Source organism: Panthera tigris, chromosome B3, assembly GCF_018350195.1.
Source record: "Panthera tigris isolate Pti1 chromosome B3, P.tigris_Pti1_mat1.1, whole genome shotgun sequence".
NCBI lineage: Eukaryota > Metazoa > Chordata > Mammalia > Carnivora > Felidae > Panthera > Panthera tigris.
Genome location: NC_056665.1, coordinates 121,441,478 through 121,460,040, shown reverse-complemented (window position 1 = coordinate 121,460,040; position 18,563 = coordinate 121,441,478). Strand labels below are relative to the sequence as shown.

The 18,563-nt window shown below is 41.1% G+C and overlaps 2 protein-coding genes across 2 annotated transcripts in view; one reads left to right on the top strand and one right to left on the bottom strand.

Annotated features, from left to right (window-relative positions):
* Positions 1-509: 509 nt before the first annotated feature.
* SAMD15 (sterile alpha motif domain containing 15) lies at positions 510-8,592 on the bottom strand. The gene is made up of 3 exons (XM_007095014.3): positions 6,452-8,592; positions 5,347-5,445; positions 510-800 (listed from the first exon to the last, which is right to left on the bottom strand). The coding sequence occupies exons 1-3, from the start codon at positions 8,480-8,482 to the stop codon at positions 564-566; spliced, it is 2,367 nt and encodes a 788-aa protein (XP_007095076.1). The 5' UTR covers positions 8,483-8,592; the 3' UTR covers positions 510-563.
* A 238-nt stretch (positions 8,593-8,830) lies between these two features.
* TMED8 (transmembrane p24 trafficking protein family member 8) overlaps positions 8,831-18,563 on the top strand; it is a 31,435-nt gene continuing 21,702 nt past the window's right edge. Inside the window, exon 1 of the mRNA XM_042990236.1 lies at positions 8,831-8,915. Within this exon, the coding sequence (XP_042846170.1) occupies positions 8,831-8,915 (85 nt within the window). The remainder of the gene's footprint in view (positions 8,916-18,563) is intronic.

Sequence of the window (18,563 nt, the reverse complement as noted above, 5' to 3'; positions counted from 1 at the left end):
GGGCCTAAGTGCCTGGCTCCAATAGTAACTTCATGCTTGTCATAAAGATAAGAGAAGTTTTCTTTTTCTTTTGGATACAGACAGTTAACATGTAAGTAATGGATTCTGTCTGGCTGGCTATATAAAAGGGTGAGATCTCCTCGACTTTGCAGTCTTCTTTAGCAGCTTGCCTGTGATATACATCACTGACTGATTTAATGCTGATTCAATAATACAACTGTTTCTTTTTCTGCATTTGTCGAGAAGATTATTTAGGTTGGCAGGAGATTTTACTTTTAATTCCATTTCCCTAACATGTTCCTATACCAGATACATTACTGAAATTTATCAGGAATCCTTATAATTACCCAGAAAGAGAAATATTGATATCTTTGTTTAAACACGGAGCTAAATTGAAACCCAAATAAAAGGAAGGTGCTGCGAGGTGCTGACAGAACTAGGGGTGGAGCCAGGAGTTCTAACTCTGATCCTTAATGAAGAAGATAAAAAGAGAACCCAAAAGACCATACTTCTTCCCCCAAGTAGTTTAGTTTGATCTTGCAGGTAAGTGAAATGGCTCTTCCCTAGGGTTCAGTGTAATACAATGCTTCATTCTTTTCAGGGGCAGTTACTTTTGGAGCATAGTCCTGTAATCCTGCTGCTTGCACAAATTCAGATAAGGTCAAGGAATCAGATTTTACCCCAGTATGACCTTTTTGCTCTAAAAATAAGCCTATATTGTCCCTGTAGGGAAGGGTGATGGTGCGTTTGAATAATGGCTCTTCAATTCCCAGTAGCTCCCGTGTATGCCGAGAAATTACCTAAAATACAAGAACAATTTTTTAATGGGGTTAACTGAAAATATAAATTAAAGAAGCTTTATTTATTTTCCTAGGCCTTTTGAATGGTAACCTTTTAAGTTATTTCTAAGGGAAAATAAAATAATGAAATAACACATGGAAATGCTTACTAGCCTGGCATTCTCAAAATAAAGTCCTTATAAGAAACATCAAATGATTTATTACCTTTTTATAAGTTCCATTTAAAGGTGTTTCTAGGCTCTTGGCAATGGCTTGCCATGGATGGGTTCATTTCTTTCTTTTGGCTGAGCAATCTGATCAGCCATATGAGCAGATAATATGTTCAGATTAAGAGCCATGACTGTCTCTGGGAAGGTTAATAAATCACTTGTCTATAAGGGGCTCAGTTAATTTGCAATTAAGAAAAAAATAACTCAAATAGTTACTTAATTTGTTTGACTAAAAACAAATCTCAAACACTAAAAAGCAGACATTAAAGTTCCAGCTGTTTTATTAGAATTAGAGATCCAAATTACTACAGGTGGCTCTTAAGAATTCTCATTTGTAATTGATGCTGCTACACCGAGCACCTTGTTAGGTCAGCACCTCACCCTGAGTGCCCCTGACCAGAGCAGGTTCTTTCACAAATTCACTGAGGTTAACAGATGGTGCCCCCCGGAGGGACCCTGTAATCATAGACAGATTTATTCACTATTAACCAAAAGAACTATGTGCCTACTGCAGGCTGAGAGAGCCCAATACTGTTTAATATTCTAATGCAGAAATTAAAAGTGTTACAAAGCTACTGGTTAGATGTGGAATCAGGAAATAAAATCTAACCATCTCTCATCTAATTCTATGTCTGAAGTTCATCAATGGACCATGAGGGACCTTTGATGGGCTATAAATTAATATAAAACTGTGAGTTCTTTCATTAGTTCTGATAAATGATAAGCCGCAGATCTTATTTTTGCCGAAGAGTTAGAGCAATTTACTAGTAACTTAAGTTAGTAAGGATTACAGGAATACAGATATTTATGAAGATTATAAGAGTTTCCTAAGGATTCTTAATTCTGCGTTCTAGGATGGAGCCTCATGCTCAATGCAAATGGTCTCATGCAGAATCTGTAACAGTTCTAGTTTTCAAGAGGATTCTATTATTATTATATCATCATTGTATTCTGTGTTGATTATGGTTTTTAAAGGCTGCTATTTTATTTGTAAGCTACGGATAGTTTTGCTTCATCATTAACAATATAATACATACTGTTTGTGGTTACCTTATGTATGTAACTATGCACATTTACATAATTGGAACCTATAATTAAACCTAAAGATGTCGGGGTGCCTGGGTGGCTCAGTCATTTAAGTGTCAGACTTCGGCTCAGGTCATGATCTGGTGATCCATGAGTTCGAGCCCCGCGTCTGGCTCTGTGCTGACAGCTTGGAGCCTGGAGCCTGCTTCGGATTCTGTGTCTCCCTCTCTCTCTGCCCCTCCCCAGCTTGCGCTCTCTCTCTTTCAAAAATAAATAAACATTACAAAAATTTAAAACTTTATGAAACAACAAAAAAGAAACTGTCACATATTGGAGGAGACCAAAGAAACAATAACAACTAAAGGCAAAGTGGTATCCCCAGTTGGATACTGGAATAAAAGAAGGACATCAGTGGAGAAATATAAGAAATCTGAATAAAGTCTATAATTTACTTAGGAATACTGTACCAGTGGTAATTTCTTTGTTTTGATAAATGCCCCCATGGTTACATAAGATGTTAACATTAGGGAATGCTGCGTTAAGAGTACATAGGAACTTTGTACCATCTTCGCAACTCTTCTGTAAAACTAAAATTATCTGAAAATTGAAAGTTAAAGAAAAATATTTTGTCTTGTGAGAATTTGCTCACATATTATTAATCTGTGCTTTTCAAATAGTTTGAAACGAGGCAAGTGTAGTAAAATTGCTGGGATATAAAGCTTATGAGGTTATATTCTATAAAATCATGCATACAAAAGGAATAAGCAATTCACCTATGTTCTTCTCCAAATATTTCCCAAGAGTTCTTTTGTTCACTTGATGGAGTGAACAGTTAAAAATATTTTGAGAATTGGGGCACCTGGGTGGCTCAGTCATTTGAGTGTCTAACTCTTGATTTAGGCTCAGGTCATGATCTTGCAGTTGTGAGATTGAGTCCTGCATCAAGCTCTGAGCTGGGTGTGGAGCTTGCTTGAGATTCTCTCTCTCCCTTTCCCAGTATCCCTTTCCCCTGTGTGTGCACGCGTGCTCTCAAAAATTTTTTTGCTTTGAGATTCTCTAAGAGACAAAGCTGAAGCAGGTGTAATGCTATCTTGTTTAGCTTGTCCCTAGAATAAATACGATTGACTTCCTTTCCCCTTTTTACCAACCAAGCTAATGCATCACTACAAATGGGAATGATAGGATAGTGGTTTTAAGAGATCCTTTGGCCAGGTTCAAAGAAGAATTAGTGCTTCGTCCCTTCTGTACTCCCCATCAGTCTCACCCACCCCACTAGCTCTTTTCTCATCTTCTCAGTACATTGGAGAAAGAGCAAAGGGAATGGTGAGTTCTTTCCACAGGTGAGGCATGAATAATTGCATAATTAAGGAAGCTGAAGAGAATAGAAACTGGCCATATGTTAACTGCAAGGCTTGTAAACGGGATGCACCATTCAAATGGGGTTCAGTTTCTTATCAGCATGCCTAGAATTTTGCACTCTCAAGCCACCAGCTCTTTTCCCAGTCCTGCTATTCTGCCCAAGTCCATGAATGATGATACAGGAGAGTTATCATGGAAAAGAGCATCACACTATGTAAGTTTTGTTATGGGATGAATTTTGGATGTACTAGGTGCTGTAATTACAATGGTAGAACTAAAGGTGCTTATTTATCAGTAAAAAAAAGGTATCTATAGCATGCTTAAGTGTGGGGGAATGTGATAAAAAAAGATGTGACTGCTGATTGACCTATGAGCTGGACCTGGGCACCCAGAGGCTCCTTACCCCCTTCCCTGTCCTTGGAATGCGGGCTCCACTTGCCTTTCCCGCTTCCTGAGGCTGCTCTAAGGACATGGCCTTGGAAAAGTGATGTGGTGTTGAAAACACTTGCACAGTATACGTGACTGACCCCTGTTAGGGCTTCTTTATAAACTTGTGAGATTTAGAGGACAGGCATGGAAATCATTCATCTTGTTGCCACCCAGGAGAAACCTCATATGTAAATTCTCTTTATTATTATTAAAACTGCCACCTACCAACCTGGAGTGGCCTACATGTTTCTTCAGTCTCTCCCTGCCCTCTGAGTACAGGGGCCAATTTCAGATGACACAAGAGAGCTCCCAAAAGGGTTAGGAACCAACATTAAGTTCATGTGTGATCTCTAAAAAGTTACCTGTGTCATAGTGTATAATTAGCTTTTTTTTTTTTTTCAACGTTTTTTATTTATTTTTGGGACAGAGAGAGACAGAGCATGAATGGGGGAGGGGCAGAGAGAGAGGGAGACACAGAATCGGAAACAGGCTCCAGGCTCCGAGCCATCAGCCCAGAGCCCGGCGCGGGGCTCGAACTCACGGACCGTGAGATCGTGACCTGGCTGAAGTCGGACACTTAACCGACTGCGCCACCCAGGTGCCCCTATAATTAGCTTTTTTAAGTGGACCTATGTGTCAAGCAAAGCTTATCTAAGATACCTTTAAATGTCTTAATTTTTATTACTCTAGTGACCTCAAGGAGGGGGTCACACTTTGGTGACTTTGATAAATATTCTGAAGTTTGCTTATTCAAAGTTCTTGAGGTATAAGGATAGACCACTGGATTCATCATTTGAGAATTTCAATTTTTTAAAAAATGTTTTACTTATTTATTTTGAGAGAGAACGAGCATGAGCAGAGGAGGGGCAGAGAGAAAGGGGGAGAGAGAGAATCCCAAGCTGTCAGTGCAGAGCCCAACAAGGAGCTTGATCTGACGAACCATGAGATCATAACCTGAGCTGAAATCAAGAGTCAGACCCTTAACTGACTGAGCCACTCAGGCACCCCAATTTTTCTTTAACTGAGCTTTATACCCAATATGGGTCTTGAACTCACAACTGAGAGATAAAGAATTGCATGCTCTACTGACTGGGCCAGCCAGGTGTCCCTACTCCTGCAAGACCAGAAAAGGATAATTAGAATTTTTCTTATTGCATTGTTGATACTGTATTTTTGGAATCAAAATGTCAAAGAAGCAAAATGAATTGGCAGACTCTGAAAAATGTTTTCTCATAAGAAGCTGAAATTCTTGGTATTTAAACATTTCAGGAATTTGTATTACAAGTTACTAATTTGCTAATTCTGTTCCTTATTTTTATTTAGAAAATCCAGTATACTATTAATGTAAGTTGAAATTAGAGCTCATACACATAGTTGTATCATCTTTGAACATAAAAAGAGTAAGATATTTATCTGGTGGTACTTGGTAGCTATGTGAGGGTATGACTGGAAATACCAACTTGTAGTAAGTGGTCTTTTTCTACAAGACAGTGCTCTATAGGGAAACATTAAACACAACTCACCTTCATGTCCTCAAAATCTGTTATCCCCATCTGAGGGAGGTTTGAGCAGTTTACATGAATGAGTTTTCGGCCACTGATGAAGTTTGTGGTAAAACACTCCTGTTAGTATAACAAGAACATCACTCAAATGATTTGTGGCAAATAGCAGGAAGTTGGGAAGGAGAAGAAAGAATTGGGGGAAGAGAAGGAATGGAGAGACAAATCATGTTTGTTTCTGGTTCAATACAGAGAAAAAATTTTAATTAAATTTTAAAGCAAATTGAAATTTAATAATAATCCTAATAATCCCACATTTTTTCCACCTGAGCTCTTGATTAAATTTCACACTGCTCATATATATATATATATATATATATATATATATATATATATACACATACATACATATACTTTTTTTTTTGGCATGATACAACCAATGCTTCTTTCATTCCTCAATTACATTTCTAAGTACTGGGGTGCAAAAGATCACAGATCTTATGTTGTTTTGTGACAGCCTAAGAACATAGCTGGCATCAACGAAATAAGATTTTCTCTTATCTTTTTTTTCCCAGCTTCCTTTTTTAAAATTTTATTTTTATTTTTTATTGAAGTACAGTCGGCATTAACTCTGTCTTTTTAATAGAACTACTCTTGATGAACTATTTACATTAATACTGTTAGGTGCTCATGATACATATGACATTTTTGGGGCAGACACACACTTAAGATTAGTAGTACAAGTTAAGGGAGCTGACACTAAACTTGACAAAGTACCAAAAGTCTACCTTGGACAAAATCTGTCAAAATGGACAAAATCTGTCAAAAAGAAAGATACTTATCTATGAAAAGAGGCCTATATAATTTTTTTAGTCTTTATTCAAGAATTACAAAGAAGTATACTTACTGTGATAAATAGGGAAACAAATGTGACCCTCCCTTCCTCTATCAAAATACAAAATACATCAGTAGAAAGGCCAAAATTAAAATCCAAGTTACCTCTACCATAGTCCAGGACTTTTCTATGCTCCTTCTAGGGAAGAAGAAGCAAGAGCTCAGGTAAGGGTAAGAGGAATAAGAGGCAGAAAGATGAGAGAATGTGATCTTTAAAAACATTATTTTTGTATACCTTGTACTGAGGAAAGCCTAGTTTGCTAATCCACTCTGCAACTTTCTCTGGGCTCCATTTAAGATACTCAAATTGTAGCTCTATACTTTCTTTTGGCGAGGTTTCTTCATCTTTGTGTGCTAGTTCCTTCAACTCTGGGGACAAATCTTCAACTATTTCACCAAAAGGCTCCCCCAAATCCCTCTGATAATCTGAGACATATGCGTAGAAGTCACTACTGGTATCAGTAATCTCAAACAGTCCATTATGTTCTTTGGAGAACTCATAACTTGTACTTATTGAGTCTATTTCGCTTATTGTAGGAGACCCAAACATAGAATCTCTTTTAGCTTTCTTGGTTTCTTTTACCGACCACGTTCTTTGATAGTCAGAGTACTCTAGCTGATCCTTGTCTACAGACTGCTTAAATTTAACTAGTTCTGGCCAATCTTCCTTGGAAAATTCTACATGTGTCTCTTTTCTTAGTGGTAGTTTGGCTTTATCAGGTAACTCTAGATCTTTCTCTGTAGCTTCCTCTGTTTGTGTCTTCTCTTGAACCTCTGGTTTGGTCTTCTGTGGCAGCACTTGACCTGTTTCCTCAGTTGATTTTCTTGGTTCTTCCTTTGGAAACTTTGGTTTAGTCTGTTCTGGTGGCTCTAGACCTTTCTCCTCTGTTGACTCTCTTACTGTCTCCTCTGATTTGATCTTCTGTGGTGGTGCTAGTCCTATCTCCTCAGTTGATTTTCTCTGCTTATCATTTTGACCTGAAGATTTAGTGTCCTCTAGTGGTTCTAAAACTTTCTTCACAGTTGATTCTCTCAGTATCTCTTCTTGAACTTCTGGTTTTGTCTTTCCTGATGGCTCTAGACCTGTTTCCTTGATTGATTTTCTTGATTTTTCCTCAGGAAATTCTGATTTGGTCACTTCTAGTGGCTCTAGAACTTTCTCCTCAGTTGATTTCCTTTGTGTCTCTTCACTAGACTTAGTTGGTTTCTGGTCTAGAAACTTTGATTTAGTTTGCTGAGGTGGCTCTCTCTGTTTCTCCTCAGTTGATTTTCTTCCGTCCTCCTCTGGAATCTCTGATTTAGTCTCTTCTGGGGGCTGTGGACCTGCCTCCTCAGTAGAATTTCTTGGTTTCTCCTTTGGAAACTCTGCTTTAGTCTGTTGAGGTGCGTCTGTCTCTTTCTCCTCAGTTGATTTTCTTTGTATTTCCTGTGGAGCCTCTGTTTTCGTCTCTTCTGCGGGCTCCAGACCTGCCTCTTCAGTTTCTCTTGGTTTCCCTCCTGGCAACTCTGGTTTCGCCTGCTCAGATGGCTCGGTCCTTTTCTCCCTAGGTGACTCTCTCTGTGCTTCCTTTGGAATCTCTGGTGTGGTCACTTCTGGCGGCTGTAGATCTGCCTCTTCAATTGATTTTCTTGGTTTCTCACTCGGAAATTCAGGTTTGGTCTGCTCTGAAGTTTCTAGACCTGTTTCTTCATATTGTGCTCTAAGTGAATCCTCCAGAACTTCCAATTTGGTCTCTTCTGGTAACTCTAAATTAGTCTCACTGATTGAGGCCCCTTTGGTCTCCTTTGGTAGCTCCAGATCTGTTTCCTCAGCCAACTCTATGAGTACATCCTCTCTAAGATCTAGTTTGGCCTCCTCTGGTGACTCTAAGCCTGGTTCTTCCTTATCATGCATAAGGACATCCAAATCCTGGAAGAGCTCTTCCATCTCTCTGAGTGTTTCTGACTGTGCCTCCTGGGACATCCCTGGATCAGTCTTGCTAGAAAAGTCTATCTCTGACTCCCTAGGAATCTCTTCCTCAGACATGCTGGTCGGTTTTAGGTGTAGGTGCACATTGTCTGGCGCCCCCGATTTGAGGTCCTCTTCCTCCGCCTCTGGTTGTGGCTCCTGGTCAATCTGTAGCTCCAGGCCTACTTCTGCCGTGGTGTCAACTTCGCCATCTTGAGCCATTTTAAGTGACCTAGGCAGTTTGAGGTCCTCATACTCCAGGTCTCCTTCATCCGAGCCTGAATCGTAATATTCTGGGACTTCAGCCATGACGCACATTGGCCGACGCGCTCAGGCCTCCTAGCAACCCCAACTTCCGATAGCGTCTCTATGGATACCATGATTTCCGGTCGGGTCTTCCTGAATCTTCCCAAGGTTTTGCTTGTTCCGTCTAGCCCTGACTAAAAACCTGCGTTCAAAAGCACGCAGTCACCCTCCCCGCGTCCGCGTCGCCAGCCTCCGCTGCCCAAAGCCCCTGCGGCCCCTCGGGGCCGGCCCTCGGCCCCTTCCGGCCCGCGGGCCCCACTCGGCTCCTCCCGGAGCGCCGCCGCCGTGCTCGTTCGGCCTTCGGCTGTTTCCGGAGCCACTCGCTGGTGGCGGCGGAGGCGCTGGCGGCGCTGGCTGCAGATGTCGGAGCGGCAGGCAGCCGGGGGGCCGGCGGGCCGCGCCGGGGAGAGCCCGGGAGTGGAGGGGAGCCAGGCGGCCGCCTCAGGTACGCAAGCCGGGGGCCGGCGGGTGGGTCCGTCCGGCCTCGGGGCCCGGCGCGTCGCGCGACGCTCGGGCCGCACCCTGCCCCGCTCTGCCCCGCGCCCCTCGGCGGAGCGGACCCGCCCGGGCAGCCCCTTGCCGCGCAGAGCCCCCGCCTTCGCTGCCCCTGGCCGCGCCCCTGCCCCCGTCCCCGCCGCCCAGCCTGGGGCTGCGCTCGAGCTTGTTCGCTACTCCTCTTTCGAAATGGCGTGGTTCCTGCCCCGCTTCCGTTCTCCCATCGGCCCAGCTGGCGGTGACGGGGCTGCTCTGCCCGCGGCGCCTCTTGAGCTGCCCGCCGGCTCCTCCTCGGCCGCGGACCCCAGCCCCTCTGGCCTCGCTGCCCACTGCTTGTGGCTCCGCACCCCGCTCCCCACCTCTCCGCGCGCTCTCTGCCCGCGTCCGCCTGGGGAGCCTCGCCTTCCGCTGGCCTGAGCCCCGCTTGGTCCTGGCCGCTGCACGCGGGCCCCCGCGCCTCGCCGCCCCTCTCCATCGCTCAGAGTGCGGGAGACGAGAGCCGGGCGGGACCCGGTAGGCTCCGGGGTCTTCTGAGTGAACGTCATGGCCAGAGCCAAGGCAGGACGTAGGGGCTGACTTAGGGACTTTGGCGACCTCCCTCATTCGCCGGCACCCTCCTCTTCTGGTTCGGGAGACCGTCCCCGTTTCTACCCACGCCAGTTCCTCGGCAAGGGTTCGCCATCCCAGGGGCGAAGGGTGCATCTGGCGCACTTCACCTTTCGGGCCTCCTTTTGCTTACCACACCAGGAGGTTCAAAGGGTAGGGGGAGACAACTGATCTCGCTAAGTGGCAAGTATAAATTAATTTTCCAAGTCTGAAATTAAAATAGGCACCATAAATTGTAGTGGTAGAGGTGGCGCCTGGGTCGGAGTCTGAATCTTCAGTTTACTGATTTGACCTTGGGCAAGTCACTTCTCCCTATCTCCGTTTCGTCATCTGTCAAATGTGGGTGCTGCTAGTACCTGTCTAATCAGACTGCTGGGGAAATTACATGAGCCAGTGAGAGCGAGGCACTGGTGCCTAGCTCCTGGTACATAACCATACTGGTGGTATTCGTTATTTCGAGAATAAGGTGCTGTGGGAGGTGTTCCTGGATGTGTGTCTTCCAGCACGATGGTTTTTCTCGTCTTTTACTTCTATCCCAAATCTCTCCCATCTTCTAATGCTACTTCAGTGGAACACACACACACACACACACACACACACACACCTTTGAGTCACCCAGCTTTTCCCCATGACTTTATGTTCTCTTTAAAATATCTAACAATTTTTGTCTTTTCTTCCTTCATGTGAACTTTTATGCTTTGTAGTATATTCAAAATTGATGGCATGTATTTAACATTATAGCAATAAAAATTTTAAGCATAATTTCTAAGAGACTCAGCAAATGAACACTCAAAAGTCTCATAAACATCTGTCCCTTGCATATGTCAGTACTTATAAGTTGAGGATTTTTTCTTTTCTTTTCTTTTCAACTTCCCCTTTAGCTCCTTGTGTGCTTATGGCAAACAAACCCAAACATTTTAAATAGAAAAGTCTTAAGAATAGTCCAGGACTATGTTGGAGGATGGTGGTTTTGCTTCTGAGTGAGTCTCCTCTCCCCCTCACCCCTTTTAATTGGTTCCTGAATTCTCTTTTTGTTCCCAGGACATTGATAAAAATACTTCTGGTTAGTTTCTTCCTCTTGTCCTTAGCAGGGTGAGTGTTGGTTTCTTCTTCTGTCATGTAGGGGTTTGTTACTGTGGCCCAGAGCAAGTTCTTCCCCTTGAGGTAGGATTTGTTGCTCTTAAAATAATAGTAATGGTAACTTACATTAATTGAATGCTTACTCTGTGCCAGAAAGTGGAAAAAGATTTACTTGTATTATCTGATTTAATCCTGTGAAGAGTCATTTTCTCCCCATTTGATTTATTTAATTAATTTATTTGAGAGAGCGCGCGCAAGGGAGAGGGGCAGAGGGAGAGAGAGAGAGAGAGAGAGAGAGAGAGAGAGAGAGAGAGAGAATCTTAAGCAGCCTCCATGCTCAGCACTGAGCCTGACATGGGACTCAATCCCACAACCTGAGCCTAAATCAAGCGTCGGACACTCAACTGCCTGAGCCACCCAGGCGCCCCCTCCCCATTTTATAGGGGAACAAACTATAGCTGAGAGAGGTTAACTTACTGTCCAGGTTAACTGTGGAGATTTTACTGCCTATAGGAAATTGTCACCTTGTTGTGATGAAGTTTACAATCATTTGTTTTTATTGGCTGTTGAGCCAGTATTGGTGTTCCAGAGCAGATTATGGTCTTTGCCCTCAAGGTGTTTTTAGTTTGGTAAGACAAGCGTACCACTGGAAAAAACATCAGCAATTCAAAACATATAATTGAATGTGATACTACAGTTCTTTATGCACTTACCCCAAGAAATCTGCTTGAGGGAAGGGAAGAATCTGTCTTGTCTCTTTATCTCCTATAGCCCTTGATGTGTCCTAGAGGTTCTACACATATTTGCTGGATTGTGAGACAAAGTCTCAACACAGAGATTTGGTGGAGCACCAAATGCATCTGAAGAATTAGGGTTGAGATATTCAAGAATGTTCTTTGGGTTAAAGCAGTGGTTCTCCGGGCGCCTGGGTAGCTCATTTGGTTAAGCGCCTGACTTCGGCTCAAGTCATGACCTCGCAGTCTGTGAGTTCGAGCCCTGCATCGCGCTCTCTGCTGACAGCTCAGAGCCTGGAGTCTGCTTCAGATTCTGTGTCTCCTTCTCTCTCTCTCTCTGCCCCTCCCCTACTCGTGTTCGCTCGCTCTCCCTCCCTCTTTCTCAAAAATAAATAAACATAAAAAAAAAAAAAGAAAGAAAGACAAGCAGTGGTTCTCAAACAGGACTGATTTTGCCTGGGGATGCTCAGGGGATGTTTTGGTTGTCGATACTAGGGTTGGGGAGGAGTAGGAGGGCTATGACTGATACCTAGTGGGTAGAGGCCAGGGATGCTGCTAAACACCCTGCAATGCACGGGACAGCCCCCACAATGAAGAATTATCTGGCCCCAAATGTCAGCAGTGCTCCTTTGAGAAACCTTGAGTTAGCATGCAGCTGGGTTTCCAAAGCAGTGTGGAAATCATGTATCTGGCTTGGCTCAGTGTTGTATAACCTGGGGAATGAACTTAAAAAACTGCTTCAAATTAAGAGTTTGATTGGATCCTTATGCCACCTTCCTCTGGAAAATGATCCAATAAATAAGCAGTGGAGGCCTAAGAAAGGATGATATTGAAAGATTTCTGCCATCCTCTCTTAGAGGGAAAACAGCAATTAAGAAATGAGTTTGGACACTCAGTTGTTACTGAATTAAAGGTTTTGATTTTTTGGTGTATCTTATTCCTTGAAAGCAGGAATCTACAATTATCCATCGTAACTATAACTTGTTTTTTAATAATATTCTCTGCAGAAAGTACCTTTTGAGTGTCTTCATGTTAGCTCAAGTTTTAGTGATGAAGTAAGAAAACTGTTTATTTTTTCTGAACTCAGCTCTGCAGTGGCCACAGTGTTCTTATTGTTTTGTGAAGTGTAATTGTTTTTAATAATCTTTTATTTGGGGCACCTGGGTCCTTTAGTCCCCAAGAGGAGAGGGCTACTGCTCTTTATATAGTGTAACTCTCTGAGGTATACATATTTCATCACTTAAGAACAGACTTTTTTTTTTTTTTTAAATTTATTGAGCTTTGTGGAAAATAAAGGGCAAATCTGTTATGACCTTGAAGTTAGCAGCAGTACTTGGTTTGGTGTATATGACCCTGAGAGCTATCAAGGTACTTAGATGCTAAGGACTATAAACAGGTCATGTGAACTTGTTCATGATTCTTATGTAGGTCTTTGAGCAGTGCAGTCTTTCTGCAGGGATGGAAACGTTGCCTACTGTGGCTATTTCAATTTACATTGGAATTGAAAAATTGGTGGCTACCATATTGCATAGAGCAAAAGAGTGGAAATTTATGCCAAAGAGCCCTTATAGTGTTTTGGTTTTCTATTGCAGTTTTATATCAAAATGGAATAAATTTGTCTGCCTGTGGTAATTTTTTTTTCTGATAGTAGTTGTGTTTTGTGTTGAGATAGCCAATTAGTCCTGTCGTAATTCATTCCATAACCCAAAGTTTGTAATATGAATGACCACTTAAGAGCTTATTTCGCTCATAAGGACTGACAAAAAATTGGACCACATGGTCTCTGGATTTGGTTGGAATGTAAATTCAGCCGGTTTCTTTTTATTTAAGCCTCTTGAGTCTTTAACCACATAACCTGCTTTTGGTTCCTCTGCCCTTGAATCTAAAAGGCCAGGCTAATTATGCCTTTGCAGCCTGTTTAGTGAAGGGGAAGTCCTATGAGACCTGTTCTAAAGAACTCTGACCTGATACTCAAATGCTTTAGGAAAAAAACACTTTTTTGGTTCTCTTTGTAGAGAAAGTACAAAGTACACCATAAATTTAAATCTGAAACATGATCAGAATGTTTGAAACCATATTCTGGTAACAGGAAGAAAATTAGTATTTTAAATATTGTCAAATATAAAAGAAATCATAGGAAAGTTTCTTTTTTTCCCTCTTTACCTTGCTTTAGGGACTATCAATTATAAATTTAATTATTCCTGAGCTTCCATTTTCCTTTCTCTGCCCATTGTTTCCAAGACTTCGGCTGTGCAGGTATCACAGTCCTGTTTTTTGCCATATTAGAGAATACATTCCAAAATTATTTGGTTATTATTTTTTCTTTAAATGACATTAAAATTTTTGTTTCATTCTAAATGGTATCTGTGCTGTTACTATTTTGATGTGTCAACTATTTTGATGTGTCAACTTTTCCTAATGTGTGTTGAAATAAATATCATTAACACCCCCCCCCCCCCCCCCCCCCCCATATTCCCATATACCATCTAAATTTGCAAAACCTGTCCTGGTTTCTCTGGTCTCTTCAAGGAATGCTTGTAGAATTTGTCTATATTTGGCTGACATATTAAAAGCTATCCTATAGGAAAACATGGCTTTTTCTTCTTTATAGTGGTCTAAATTTCATTAAATAAATTTAGGAAACTTGAAAAGCTGTGTTTGTAATTGTTTTCTCTCTCTATAGCAGGACTGCATCTTCCACACTTGATACTTCTGGAAATAAACTTAAGTATTTCTTTCTCCTTTTCTTACTTCCTAGCTCTCTGAATCTAGTTACACGTTGTTTTACCAGTAGCTCTTACATAATTTAGCATGTACCTTTAACCTTAAAAATCAAGAGCACTATCTCTCTTCACTTTTTTCTCCTGCATACAATGAGCTATTAAGATGCTCTGAGAAGTGGCTCTTAACATATGAAAAATGCTCAACCTAATTTATGATAAGGGACATGGAAATCATAAATACTCTGGGCAACTTGGTGTCTCACTGTTGTGCAGGAACAAGTACTTTTGTGCGTTGCTGTTAGGAGTGTAAATTGACACAAATGCTGTGGAGGGCAATTTGCCAATATCCATCAAAATTATAGTATATGCCCTCATTGATCCATTCCTTTCAGGAATTTATCCTCTAGATTTTTCTTGTGCCTGTTTAATGACACAGACTTAAGGTTATTATATATAGGATGGTTTGTAATGGTGAAAGGTTAGAAAGGACATCGATGTCCATCAATAGGGAACTGGTTAAATAAATTATGGAATATCCAGCCAATGAAATATTAATCAGCTGTAGAGGAAAATGAGAAAGCTTTTAATAGATAGTTACGGAAAGATCTCTGAGATATAAATGGAAAAAGCAAAGTATGTTTAATATCCTCATTATTTGTATAAAAAAGAATATATATGCACACACTTAATGTGTGTATAGTATCTCTGGGAGACTGTATAAAACCTAATAACATTGGTTGCTTTGGGAGGTGGGGACTGAGATGAGTGGAAATTTCCCCTGTATACTTTCACGCTTTTTGAATTTTGAATAATGTGGCTATATTACCTATTCAGGAAAAATACACACAAATGGGTCATGAGATTTTTTCACTGTTCTTATATTGTAAGAGACATCTCTATTACCTTTGTGCTCATCAGGAACTGACCCTTTCTGGGCCTTTTTCTCTCTGATGAATTTTTTATGAAATACAGGTTATAAGTCTCCTTAGGGATTAATTTTTTGTTACTCTGCCCACTACTGCCTTTCATTATTTTTGTGGTAATTTCATTTACACCTAAGGATAAATCAAAGGGGGATAGAACCACTACTTAGATCAGCTGATACTGTTAGCCAGTGACAGAAAGAAGGCAGACTTTTAAAATTTCTATTTGGTTTCCATTTTATTCAGTAAGGTATTTTCAAACTGAAAAAGGTAAAGAGGCAATGTTGCTTTCTGTTTTGAGTAATGGCAGACTAGGTAATCGGATCAGTTCTCCCATTGGGGACAATTAGAAAATAATTGTCAACATATAAATATTTGCTTGAAGATCCTGGGGAGCTAGCTAGGTAATGAAGAATTACCAGGCTATAATCAATGTGAGGGCAGAAGTATAAAGATAGAAGTTCAAGGATGAGAGTCCATTTTGGGGGTCCTTTCTCCTCTGGTGGCATGTGCTGGATTCTTGAGTGGGGAGGCTTGTCAAGGCTGTGAATGTGCTTCTCTGGACTAAAGCAACAAGCGTTAATGTTCAGAACCAAGTGGGGGGAACCCTGGTGAATCCTGTTTTCTCTAGGTTGGGACTATGAAAGGCCATGTTCTGGAAGTAGGGGTAAATCAGAAGTACACCGTTCCAGGGATTACAGCTCACCTTCGGAAAAATCTAAGTTCATGAAATTGGGTTAAGGTACCCTCAGGCTGCTAGTGCCTCCAGGTATGTGGAAGAAGCAAAGCCACATCTCTGAAGGCTCATTCAGATTAGGCTTCAGATGATTTCTTCAAACAATTTTGTGAGAACAGTTTTCTGACACATATCATAAATGACCAGATTCCTGAGAAGAGATAACATGAACAAAAATCAGAAGAAACAACAGGCAGTAAAAATCGATCCCAAGGGGCACCAGACTGAAACATAATTATATTTATTATGTTTGAGATCAAAGACAAGTTTCAGAAATTTGGCAAAGAACTGAAATTTATAAAAATAGAACCAAGTAGAAATTGTATAATTGAAACATACAGATGAAAATTTAAAACCCCATTGATAGGTTTAGCAAAAAGTTACTATACCTGAAGAGAGAATAGTGAACTTGGTCATAAAAAAAGAAGAAAATAGGGGCGCCTGGGTGGCGCAGTCGGTTAAGCGTCCGACTTCAGCCAGGTCACGATCTCGCGGTCCGTGAGTTCGAGCCCCGCGTCAGGCTCTGGGCTGATGGCTCGGAGCCTGGAGCCTGTTTCCGATTCTGTGTCTCCCTCTCTCTCTGCCCCTCCCCCGTTCATGCTCTGTCTCTCTCTGTCCCAAAAATAAATAAAAAACGTTGAAAAAAAAAAATTAAAAAAAAAAAAAAAAAAGAAGAAAATATCCAGAAGAAAATATGTAAAAATGCAACCATGGAAAATTCAGGAAAGAGGTAAAAGACATAGAAGGTATGGTGAGAAGGTCTAACATTTGTATAATTGGAGTCCCAGAAGGCAAGGGGAGCCAGAATGGACAGAAGCAATGTTTGATGAGATAATAGCTCTGAATTTTCCAAAGCTAACAGAATGCACAGATTTAAGAAATCCTGTGTATCCCAAGCAGGATAAGTACAATGAAATCTACAGTAGGTATACATTAAGTTAAACTTGCTATAAAACCAAAGCAGAGAGAAAAAAGTAGCCAGAGAAAAATTACAGTTTGCTTTCAAAAGAATGGTAATTAGACTGACAGCTGACTTCTGCACAGAGCAGTAGAAGCTAAATTATTGAAAGAAGATACCAATATAGATTTTTTTTTCAGGAAAATAGTCTTTTTTTTTTTTTTTTAATTTTAGAGAGAGCGTGTGAGTGGGGGAAAGGGGCAGAGAGAGAGAGAGAGAGAGAGAGAGAATCTTAAGCAGGTTCCACACTCAGTGCAGACCCTGATTCGGGGCTCGATCCCACAACTCTGGAATCATGACTTGAGCTGAAATCAAGAGTCAGATGCTTAACTGACTGAGACACCCAGGCATCCCCAGGAAAATAGTCTTTAAGAATGAAGGTAGGGTGCCTGAGTGGCTTAGTTGAATAAGCATCTGACTTTGGCTCAGGTCATGATCTTACAGTTCATGCATTTGAGTCCCATGCTTGGTGAACTTGTACCCCATGTTGGGTGAGCTTGAGCCCCACATTGGGTAAGCATGAGCCCCACTTTGGGTAAGCCCTGCCCCTCTCTCTCTCTCTCTCTCTCCCTCCCTCCCTCCCTCCCCCCCCCCTCTCTCTCTCCCTTTCTCTCTCTCTCTCTCTGCCCCTCACTCACTTGCATCCTCTCTCTCTCAAAAAAAAAAAAAGTACTCAGCAAAAAAAAAAAAAAAAGGAATGAAGGTAAAAGAAAGATATTTTCAGATAATCAGATACAGGATTTGTCAGCCTGCAGACTGGCACTTAAGGAACAATTGAATTCTTCAGGCAGAATAAAAATGATCCCAGATGAAAGGAAAATCACAATTTCATCTCACTCATTAATATAGATGCAAAAAGTCATGAGCAAAATATTAGCAGACTAAATCCAGCAATATATATGACCAAGTTGGGTTTTTTTCAGGAATGCAAAGTCATTTTAACATTCTTTAAAAGTAAGTGTAAATCATCATTTTAATATATTAGGGGATAAAAATGATCAGCTTAATGCAGAAAAAAGTGATGAAATTTACCCTCCACTTATGATTCAAAACTCTTAGCAAACTAAGAATAAAAGAAAACCTCCTTAATTGGATAAAGCATGTCTCTACAAAAACCCTATAAGCAGCATCAAACTTAATGGTGAGATTTGAAAGTTTTCCTCTTGAGATTGGGAATAAGACAGGGTACCCACTTACACCACTTTTATTGGATATTCTAGCTAATACAGTTTGACAAGAAAAAAAATATATGAGGAACCCTGTTAAATCTGTTGTTTGCAGATGATGGCTATGTACATGGAAAATCCAGAAGAATCTACAGATAAATTATTAGAATAAATTTAGCTAGATTACTGGGTATAGAGTCAGTATGCAAAATTTCCTTGCACTTATGTATACAAACATACATCAGAGATACTGCAGGTTCAGTTCCAGACCACTGAAGTAAAGCAAATATCGCAATAAAGCATCTGAAACGAAGTTTTTTTGTTTCTCAGTGTATATAAAAGTTATGTTTACACTATATTGTAGTCTATTAAATGTGCAATCGCAGCCATGTCTAAAAAAGTGTAATACCTTAAATTTTAAAAAGTATTGCTAAAAAAGGCTAGCCGTCATCTGAGCTTTCAGCAGAGGTGTAATCCCTGATCATGGATCACCGTAACAAATATAGTAACGAAGAAGTTTGAAATATTGCAAGAATTATCAAAATGTGACACAGACATGAAGTGAGCAAATACTGTTGGAAAATGGTGCTGATAAACTTGCTTGGCACAGGGTTGCCATGAGCCTTCAGTTTGTCAAAAATGCAGTAACTGGGGCGCCTGGGTGGCCCAGTC

What these genes read in the sequence shown, in the direction of transcription:
- SAMD15 (XM_007095014.3), bottom strand. Translation starts at nt 8,482, where the DNA reads ATGTGCGTCATGGCTGAAGTCCCAGAATATTACGATTCAGGCTCGGAT. An exon ending in TAGGCTTTCCTCAGTACAAG is followed by an intron (nt 5,446 to 6,451) that starts GTATACAAAAAT and finishes TTATACTAACAG; the next exon opens with GAGTGTTTTACCACAAACTT. An exon ending in CAGATTTTGAGGACATGAAG is followed by an intron (nt 801 to 5,346) that starts GTGAGTTGTGTT and finishes CTTGTATTTTAG; the next exon opens with GTAATTTCTCGGCATACACG.